Here is a 10439-nt window from a genome sequence, read left to right as displayed (position 1 = left end):
GGGATGTAGAGTGCCCCAGGGTTCTTTCCATGGTACCAAAAATAAATAATGATCCAAAGGCTCAGAAAGGCTGAGTGACTTCAAGTTATGTAATTTGTAAGAGGCAATTCTGGCAAATCTTGAACCAGGTCTTTTTGATACCTGATCAAAATCTCATATATTTTTCCACCAGTACTGGGAATTGAACCCAGGGGTTCTCTACCACTGAGTTCTACCCCCCAGCCCATTTTATTTAATTTGAAGTCTTTTTGTTCTTGTTCATTTTTGTAGTGCTGGGTATCAAACCCAGAGCTTTATACTAAACAAGCACTCTATCACCAAGCTACAGCCCCAGCTCTTTGAGACTGGGTTGCACTAAATTGATTTTAAATTTGTGATCCTCCTGCCTCAGTCCTTCGAGTTGTGGGATTATAAGTGTGTGCCATTTTGCTTGGCAAAATTCCATATTTCACTGTAACAAGATTGCCCATGATTTAGTCCCATTTTCCGTGAACTAAATCTGAGGCCCTTCAAAGTAATTTTTTGGATTCCTGGGGACTGAACCAGATCCTTGCACATGCTAAGCTCTACCCATGAGCTATGCCCTGACACTTCCTTCAATGTAAATTCTAGGGCCAAAAAGAATATCAGTCCTACCTGGGTGTGGTGGTGCATACCTGTAATCCCAGCAAATAGGAAGGCTGAGGTAGAAGATTGAAAGTTCAAGACCAGACTCAGCGATTTAGCAAGACCCTGTCTTTAAAAATAAAAGGGCTGGGGATGTGGCTCAGTGGTTAAGTGCCCCTGGATTTAATCCCACTGCAAAAAACAAACAAACAAACAAACAAAAAATCAGTCCTGATCTGGGGAGATAGCTCAGTCGGTAGAGTGCTTGCCTTGCAAACACAAAGCCCTGGGTTCGATCCCCAGCACCGCAAAAAAAAAAAAAAAAAAAAAAATCAATCCTGAAATAGGAAGACTGGATTGGATTTGTGTCTTTTTTTTTTTTTTTTTTTTTTTGAGACAGGGTCTCACTGAATTTCTTAGGGCCGTGCTAAATTGCTAAGGCTGGTCTTGAACTTGTGACCCTCCTTGCCTCAGCCTTCCTAGTTACTGGGATTACAGGTGTGCATTACCATGCCCAATTGGTTTGGATTTCAGATGATATTGCCAAAGTGCCATGTTTCCCTGCTTAAGAATGCTTAAATGCTTAAATATCTTTCCTTTGGTTTCAGAATAGTCTAAAATGGAATAGGGGGACTGTGGCTATGGTAAAGTGCTTGCCTAGCACGTGTGAGGCACTGGGTTCAATTCTTAGCACCACATAAAATCAAATAAACAAATAAAGGTATTGTGTCCATCTACCACTAAATATCCAAAAAAAAAAAAAAATGGAATCGGGTGCAGGTTAGATAAGGGTAAAACAAGAAGCTGGAATGGAACATGGTGGTGTAAGCCTTTAATCCCAGCAACTTGGAAGGTTGAGGCAGGAGAACGGCAAGTTTGAGGCCAGCCTCAGCAACTTGGCCAGACGCTATCTCAAATAAAAAAAAAAATTAAAAAGGGCTGGGGATATAGCTCAGTGGCAAAGAACCCCTGAGTAAAAAAAAAAAAAAAAAAATCCAAAAAAATACCTAAATGCTAAGAGATAACAAAAATGGAAATGAGTGGAGATATACACAGAAGCATACAAGGAGGGACTGTCATGGATAGGCTTATAATGCTATCTTACCTTGTTCATTCCCAGGTTTTCCAGGTGGTATACTGTCTTCTAAAGTGATTATAGTCTATACAAAGAACTGACAAGGCATTTTAAGCAACTTCTCTGGATTCCTTACTTCGTAGCCCTGACACTGCCTCTTATAGAGACCACAACTCTGGAACTCTTATTGATTTTCTATTCTTCCTTACCTAGACAGGCCCAATCTTTTGGGAAATGGTTAAGGTCAGACAGTCTTCATAGATTGCTTCCTTAAAGGCAGTAGAACAGGCTAATATCCTTTCCTTTTGCCTTTGATTCTTTTTCAGCGATGATGCTAAAGATAGAGGAGGTATGACAAAATATAGACATGAAATTACATGATGTATTTACTTCAGTGAGTTGATAAATCCTCATATGCTCTACATAAGGATTTGGTTGACCTGTTTCATTTCTGTTGCATTTACTAACTTGATTCCTTGATTTCTTTGACCCCTGTGCAAAAAATTTTCCCACTTCTCAATTCTTCTCAGTCACTATTCCCCATGTTTTGCATATATTTCCTATTTTTTTTCCTGCAGTGCTGAAGGTTGAACCCAGGGCCTCACACATTAGGTAAATGCTCTATCACTAAGCTACACCCCCAGCACCTCACATATATTTCTAAGTTTAGCTCCCTAAAATAAAAAGGAAACTCATTGATGACTTTCTTTCTTCCTTTCTATTATAATAGGAATAATTATAATATTTTACTACAATACCTACAAAGTAGTTCAGATCCCAATTATAATTTTCTATAACAAACTCCCAGCTTAGTAATACCTCTGAGCTGAGGATGTAGCATGGTGGTAGAGTGTGTGCAAGGCCCTTGCCTAGTGTGTGCAAGGCCCTGAGTTCATCCCAGCACTGCCCCCCCCGCAAAAGACAAATTAAAAAAAAATTCTGTTATGGAATGCTGTCTCTGAACTAGGCTTAGCTGCTATATCCAGAAGCTCTACTAGAAAGCACTAATCTTTTTTTGACCATAGGTTTTGAAGCAATATGGTCATTTTTCAGCAATTAGGTAAATACAAATCAAAACTATATTGAGATTCATCTCATTCCCGTTAGAATGACAGCAATCAAGAATACAAACAATAACAAAGGTCCAAAAATGCATGTTGGAGAAAAGATAGCCTTTTAAACAAATGGTGCTAGGAAAACTGGATATTCATATGTAAAAGAATGAAACTAGATTTCTCTCACCCTGCACAAAAGTCAAATCAAAATCAATCAAAGACCTAGGAATTAGACCAGAAATATTGCAACTTCTAGAAGAAAACATAGGATCAACACTTGAACATATTGGCACAGTCACCAACTTCTTTAATAAGACCCTGAAAGCTCAAGAAATAAAACCAAGAATCAATAAGTGGGATGGAATCAAGTTAAAAGGCTGCACAGCAAAGGAAACAATAAGGAGCCATGTGCCGTAGTGCACACCTGTAATCCCAACATCTCAGGAGGCTGAGACAGGAGGATCTGGATTTCAAAGCCAGTCTCAGCAATGGTGAGGCACCAAGCAACTCAGTGAGATCCTGTCTCTAATAAAATACAAAATAGGACTGGGGGAGAAAATCTACTCCTCTGATAGAGGATTAATATCTAGAATATAAAAAGAACTCAAAAAGCTTGACACCAAGAAAACAATCAAATCAAGAAGTGGGCAAAAGAACCAAATGACATTTCTCAAAAGAAGAAACAAATGTCCAGCAAATACATGAAAAAAATGTTCAATATACCTACCAATCAGGGAAAATGCAAATCAAAATTATACTGAAATTTCATCCTACTCCATCAGAATGGCAGTTACCAAGAATACAATTAGTAATAAATGCTGACAAGGATGTGAGGAAAAAAGGTAGACTCATACATTGTTGGTGGGACTGTAAATTAGTGAAAACACTTTGGAAAGCAGTGTGGAGATTTCTCAAAAAACAAACAAACAAAACAGGAATGAAACCACCAAATGATCCAGCTATTTCACTTCTTAGTATTTATCCAAAAGAACTAAAATTGGCATACTATATTGATACAGCCACATCATTGTTTATAGCAGCACAACTCACTATAGCCAAGATATGGAACCAGTTAAGATGCCCATCAGTAGATGAATGGATTAAGAAAATGTGGTATATATACACAACAGAGTTCTAGTCAACCATAAAAAAGATTGAAATTATGGCATTTGTTGGTAAATGAGTGGAGCTGAAGAACATCATGGTAGTTGAAATAAGCAAGACTCAACAAATCTAGGGTCAAATGTTTTATAAGCAGAAGCTAGAACAAAGTAAAGGAAAAGCAGGGGCAATATAAAGATAGGGAAGATGAGTGGAGTAGAAGTAGAAAGGAGGAACAGGAAGGGGAAGAAATGTGGAATAAATTTGACAAACTGGCACTTATATGCATGTATAAATAAACCACAGTAAATTCCACCCTATGCATATCTATAAAGTACCAATTAAATATTAATAAATACGTCAGGCACAGTGGTGCGCACCTGTAATCCCAGCAGCTCACAAGACTGAGACAGGAGAAGGCCATCCACAGCAATTTAGTGAGACTTTAAGCAACTTCGTGAGACCCTGTCTCAAAATAAAAAATAAAATGGGTTTAGGATGTAACTCAGTGGCAAAGCAACTCTGGATTCAATCTCTAGTACCAAATAAATAAGTGAAAGGAATATCAATAGAGTAGAGGGAAAGGAATAGGGAGAAAGAGAAGAGGAAGGAAATGAGGGGGCCATTAGGGACTGAAATGAAGTAAATTAAATGCCATTCATGTATTATTATGTCAAAATGACCCCAACTGTTAACTATAACTATAACTATAAAGCACCAATAAAAACAAAGCAAAAAATATGATACAAACAAGCCAGGCATGATGGTACACACCTGGAATCCCAGTGAGTCAGGAGACTGAGGCAGTAAGATCACAAGTTTGAAGCCAGTTTGATGAGACTCCAACCAGCCTTATCTCAATCAATAAAAAGGGCTGGGGATGTAGCTGGGTTTAAGCCCCAGTTCCAATAAATAAATAATACAATAGTAAGTGCTGAAGAGGATGTGGAGAAAGGAACACTTTTATGCTATTGGTAGGTCTGTAAAGTAGTACAATTATTGTGGAAATCAGTATGGAGGTTCTGCAAAAAGACTAGTAATGGAACCATCATATGATCCTGCTATATCACTTCTAAAGAGGTAAAGTTAGCATATTATGTTGTTACACACGTTTATAGCAGCACAATTCACAAACTATGGGAGCAGCCTAGGTGTCTTATAAATGAATGAATGGATAAAGAAAATGTGTATAAACAGAATGGAATTTTATTCAACTGTAAAGAATGAAATCGAGGGTTAGGGATATAGCTCAGTTGGTAGCAAGCTTGCCTGTTTAATCCCCAGTACCAAAAAAAAAAAAAAAAAGTCATATTATTTGCAGGAAAATGGGACATTATTGTAAGCAAAATAAGGCAAACTCAAAATGAAGGGTTGTAGATTTTCTCTCATGTGGAAGCTCGAGCAAAAAGGAAAAGAAAGGGCAGGGGAAATCTCATGAAAGTTGAAGGGAAATCAGTAAAGGAAAGGGACTAGAGAGAGGAAGGAAAGGAGGGAAAGGGGAAATTCTGGGGAATGATATTGGCCAAATTATGTTGTGTGCATGTATGAATAATAACAAATTCCACCATGATGTACAATTATAATGCACCAATAAAAAATATGAAAAATAAAACTGTGGCTGTGGTACCCTTGCCATTTTATCTTTTCCTTTTTTCCATGTGTGTGTGTTTTACTGGAGATTGAACCCAGGTGCACTCTACCATTCAACTACATCCCCAGCAATTTTTACTTAAGTTGCCCAGACTGAACTTGAACTTGGGATTCCCCTCCCTCAGCCGTTGAGTTGCTTGGCATTACAGATGTATGCCACCATGCCTGGATCCCCTTAACATTTTATTTATTTCTTTTTGGTTTTTTTCTCCTGTTTTTTTTTGTTACTGGGGATCAAACCCAGGGCCTCCTGCATGCCAAACACTATTCAACTATACCCTTACTCCTTACCTCTCGTCTTACCATTTTTTTTTTTTTTTTAAGACACCATCTCAAACTTGGGCTCAGGTGATCCTTCTGCTTCAGCCTCCTGTGTGACTGGAACTACAGACATGCACCAAAGAGACTGGCTTTGCAATTTTCTGATTTTTTTCTCAGAACTGGGGATTGATCCCAGGATACTGTATCATTGAGCTGCATCCCCAGACTTTTTTATTTTGAGAGAGGATCTCACTAAGTTGTTGATGCTGGTCTGGAACTTTGCAGTCCCTGCCTTAGCTTCCCAAGTAACTGGCATCACAGGTGTGCATCACCCACACCAGGCCTCTAATGTAGTTTGTGTGTGTGTGGTACTACAGGTGCTCTACTACTGAACTACATACCCACTACTGGGTATGTAGTTAATGTTATTGTATTTTTATACATTTATTCATTCATTCATTTATGTGGTGCCAGGGATCTAACCCAGTGCCTCACACATGTAGGCAAGCGCTCTACCACCAAGCTACAACTGCAGCCCCATCCCCAGCCCTTTTATTCTTCATTTTTGAGACAGAGTCTCACTAAGTTGCTGAAAGTGGCTTCAAATCTGTGATCTTCCTGCCTCAGCTCCAAGTTGCTAGGTACAGGCATGGGCCAACACATCCAGTTTCTAGTATAGTTTTAATAGTTCTGTCATCTCTTTGATAGGTGTACTATTTTTGGGGGGGGGTACTGGGGATTGGATTCAGGATCACTTTACCAATGAGCTATATCCCCAGTCCTTTTTATTTTTGTGGTGCTGGGGATTGAACCCAGGGCCTTCTGCATGCGAGGCAAGCACTCTACCAACTGAGCTATATCCCCAGCCCTCCTTTTTATTTTTTATTTTGAGATAAAGTCTTGCTAAGTTGCTGAGGGTCTTAACTGAATTACAGAGGCTGACCTTGAACTTGGGTTCCTCCAGCCTCAGTCTCCAGAGTTGCTGAGATTATAGGTATGCCACACTGGTGATATGTGTACTTCCTTATCGCTTAGCTACTTCTGAACTAAAAGGCAAGCTTTTCTTCTTTCCTTTGGTTTCAGAACACAGAAGTGTCATTGGTAAAGTTCTGAGCAGGATGAACCTTCCACTAGAGGACACTGATTCCCTCTCACACTTAATTCACTTCTGTGCTTCTCTTTGGAGCAGGGGTCTGCAAACTTTTATTGTAAAGGGACAGTTAGTATCCATGTTAGGCTTTATGGTCAGAGCCCACAAAGAACATTACATAGGTACTTGTATAATGGGAAAATTTTCTACAGACTTTTTTTTTTTTAATGGTATGAATCTCGTTTATTTAAAACAGTATTTCTCACCTTTCTCAAATTGAAGACTGCAAAAAATAAAAGCAGTGCTTTTTTGAGTTGTCATTAACCTTGGGAGCAGGGTTGCTGCCTTCCACACTCTGCCAAGCTGTGGCTGGCACGTGCCAAATCTATCCCTCCTCACTTTACAAAACAGTCTTGAAGCTTAATCAAATAAAACTATTATACACGACATTTACATTAGAAAAGAGCTGGATGCAGGAAAGCCAGGTGTGTTGTTCCCTTTAGGTAAAGGTTGCTCCACAGTTGGGACATCTCCGCTTCCTCAAGGCAAAACAGCAGATGAACCCAAAGGGAAACAAGATGATGGCCAGGAAGATGCCCAGGAAGGTGAAGCAGTCCTCCAGGACCCCGACCCTGCACACCGGGCAGCCTCCGTCGACGACGATGGAGTTAGCAGGGTACCGGGTGACCGTTCTACTCTGGATGTTGTAGACCCTGGGGTGGTGGGTGGGTATCCCTGTGACGAGGTAGGGGTAGGGCGGCGGTGGGGGCGCGGCGGGGATGGTGCCATAGCCGTGCGGGCCGCACGCGAAGTAGCCCTGGCCGGCCTCCAGGTTGTAGGCGGGTGGCCGCTCCTGCAGCAGCGGCTTGTGGTCCATGGCGGCCCGGCCCGCGCCCGCCCGCTCCGGCGCGGTCGGCCCAGCGGGGACGCGGCGGGGCCACACTTTTTATTGATTAAAAATAATTTAATTATTATAAAGCAATTAAGTACAACTCTGTGTGTGTGTGTGTGTGTGTGTGTGTGTGTGTGTGTGTGTGTGTTTCTGAAGATCAAATGGCCTTGTATATACTAGGCAAGTGCTTTAGCACTGAGCTAAACCTTCAGCCGGGTATAATCTGTTTTGTAATCCAGGTACACTAATGAGATGAATGGAAATTTTTTTTTTTTTTTTTTTTGGTTTGACATCACATTCTGTTTAATTAGTGTTCAAAAATTAGTGTTTTCTACCATTTGCTGAAGTGTATCAATGTTGATCTATAATGAGAGTTTACATGTTTTATCTTTGAAAATGTTTTTCACATAAATGGTACTGCTAATGTCGATAATCAATCTGTGAGCATGATTTTAACTAAGCATAATTTTCATTGTTGGATGGTATTTATAGAATTGTTAGATTTTCTCTTGATATTTGCCTCTTAGCATATTGCAGATTAATCACCTTCAAATGGAGGTTAGGTGGAAGCTACTCAATTGCACAATTACATGAATTCTGAAATATGGGAATTTCCATTTCCATTGCACTTGGCATCCAGTTCTAAACAATGTCTGTGCAACTGTAGTTTAAGCTGAGAAAATATATCTACCACAAAACTGTGTGGGAATGGAGATCTTGCTTCTTAGTTTAACTCCGGATAATACAGAAATATTTAAAGCAATTTAACATTGCTTGTGATTCAAAATAATGTTAGTTATCATTGAAATGGCTTTGCTGTAGTGTACATTTTGCATATAAACATTGTTTTGAACCATAATTTTAGGTTGAATTCATTAAGAAACATCAAACTTGTATCAAATGCTAATTTTCAAATAATTCAGTATTAATGGTTTAAAAAGATGCTTTCCTGATCTGAAGTCAATTTTGGTCCTGAACTCAAAAAACAAAAGAAGTAGGCTGAAGGTGTAGCTCTGTGATAAGAGTTCCTGTTTAATGAGCCAATGGTCCTAGGTTCAAATCCCTGCCCACAAGAAACGAACTGAAACGCTGTGTGTGATAGGAATGTTAAACTTCTATTTCTTATGAAAATTCACAGATCTGAGGATGGTTAAATATGTGAGCAAATGAGATTCATTATTGATACTTCTTGTTGAATTACATGAGTGAAATATTTTTTGTAGATTAGTTCCAGATGAATAATATAATGAAAGCTATATTGGCTAATAGAGGTATTTTGAACTAGACAGGGGAGTGAAGGGAGAGGAAAGAGTATGAGGGTAGGAATAATAGTAGACTGAATTGAACATTATTATCCTATATGCATGTATGATTATGTGACCTATGTAACTCTACATCACGTACAAGATGAATAAGAAGTTAATATTCCATTTATGTATGATGTGTCAAAATGCATCCTACTGTCATATATACTAATTAGAACAAATAAGAAAAATGTATTAAAAAATTATATGGGCTAAACATCTTACATTTTCTAGAAACTTACAAATTTGTTCAACTAAGTCCTTTTCTGTTCACATATTTTTACCACCATCAGTTGTAACATCTTAACAGATTCCAATTCAGATTCCATTTATTGTATTGAATTGGTATTTTCTCAATTTCTTTGGAAATATTATCCACCTCTATAGTTGTTCCAAAGACTGAAGATGTAACTCAGTGATAGAATGCTTGCTAGCATGCTCAAGACCCTGCTGTTCCATCTCCAGCACCATGAAAAAAGACATTAAAAAGTGCTCCACAGTGGCACACACCTGTAATCTCAGCTGGACAACTTAGCAAGACCCTGTCTTATAAAAATAAAAGACCGGGCTGGGGAGATAGTTCAGCTGGTAGAGTGCTTGCCTCGCAAGCATAAGGCCCTGAGTTCAATCCCCAGTACCACAAAAAAAAAAAACAAGGGCCAGGCGTGAGGGGCATGCCTGTAATTCCAGCAGCTCGGGAGGCTGAGGCAGAAGGATTGCATGTTTAAACTTAGATAGGCCCTAAGCAACTTAGTAAGAACCTGTCTCAAAAAAACAAAAAGTTAAATAAATTAAAGAATAAAGAATGGGCTGGGGAGGTGGCTCAGTGGCTGAATGCCCCGGCTTCATTCCTTGGTACCATAAATAAACAAATAAGAGTGTAGCTCAGTGGGAATGCTTACCTAACATGCACAAGGTCCTGGGTTTAATCCTCAGTACCACACCAAAAAGAAAAAGTGTTAATGCTATTGTTGTTCCATACAGACTATTCAGAGGGGCTTATTTTTTGGTCACTTCAAACTTTATATTGACACCTCAAATAATCAACAACTAAGTCAGGCGTGGTGGTGCATGCCTGTCATCCCAGTGACTACAGAGGTGGAGGCAGGAAGATTAGAAGTTTGAGGACAGCCTTAAAATAAAAATAAAAAGGGCTGGGCGAGTAGCTCAGCAGTAAGAGGGCCCCGGGGTGTTTAAATCCCTAGTACTAAAAAACAAAACAAAACAAAACAAAACAAAAAAAACAGCAGATAAGCAGTATTGATAACATCTACAAACTCATTGATAATCTAGGAAGATCACTCCAAATATCTTTTCTTATTGATAGTCTTTGATAGTCCTTCCAGTGTCCTCAGGTCTTTGAGAATTGTTCTCACTGAAGTCTAATTAGTCTAAAACAAGTTTA

General features: G+C 39.2%; 1 protein-coding gene across 1 annotated transcript; it reads right to left on the bottom strand.

The window, feature by feature from the left end:
• Positions 1-7052: 7052 nt before the first annotated feature.
• Positions 7053-7745, bottom strand: LOC124991200 (brain protein I3-like). The gene has a single exon (XM_047562047.1). It carries the CDS (start codon positions 7713-7715, stop codon positions 7338-7340), a length of 378 nt encoding a protein of 125 aa, XP_047418003.1. The 5' UTR covers positions 7716-7745; the 3' UTR covers positions 7053-7337.
• Positions 7746-10439: the final 2694 nt, after the last annotated feature.

Source organism: Sciurus carolinensis, chromosome 8 (assembly GCF_902686445.1).
Source record: "Sciurus carolinensis chromosome 8, mSciCar1.2, whole genome shotgun sequence".
NCBI classification, from domain to species: Eukaryota; Metazoa; Chordata; class Mammalia; order Rodentia; family Sciuridae; genus Sciurus; species Sciurus carolinensis.
The sequence above is the reverse complement of the archived record's forward strand: the minus strand, read 5'-3'. Positions and strand labels throughout refer to the sequence as shown.

Coding starts and splice junctions, on each gene's coding strand:
- LOC124991200 (XM_047562047.1), bottom strand. CDS start 7,715: ATGGACCACAAGCCGCTGCTGCAGGAGCGGCCACCCGCCTACAACCTG.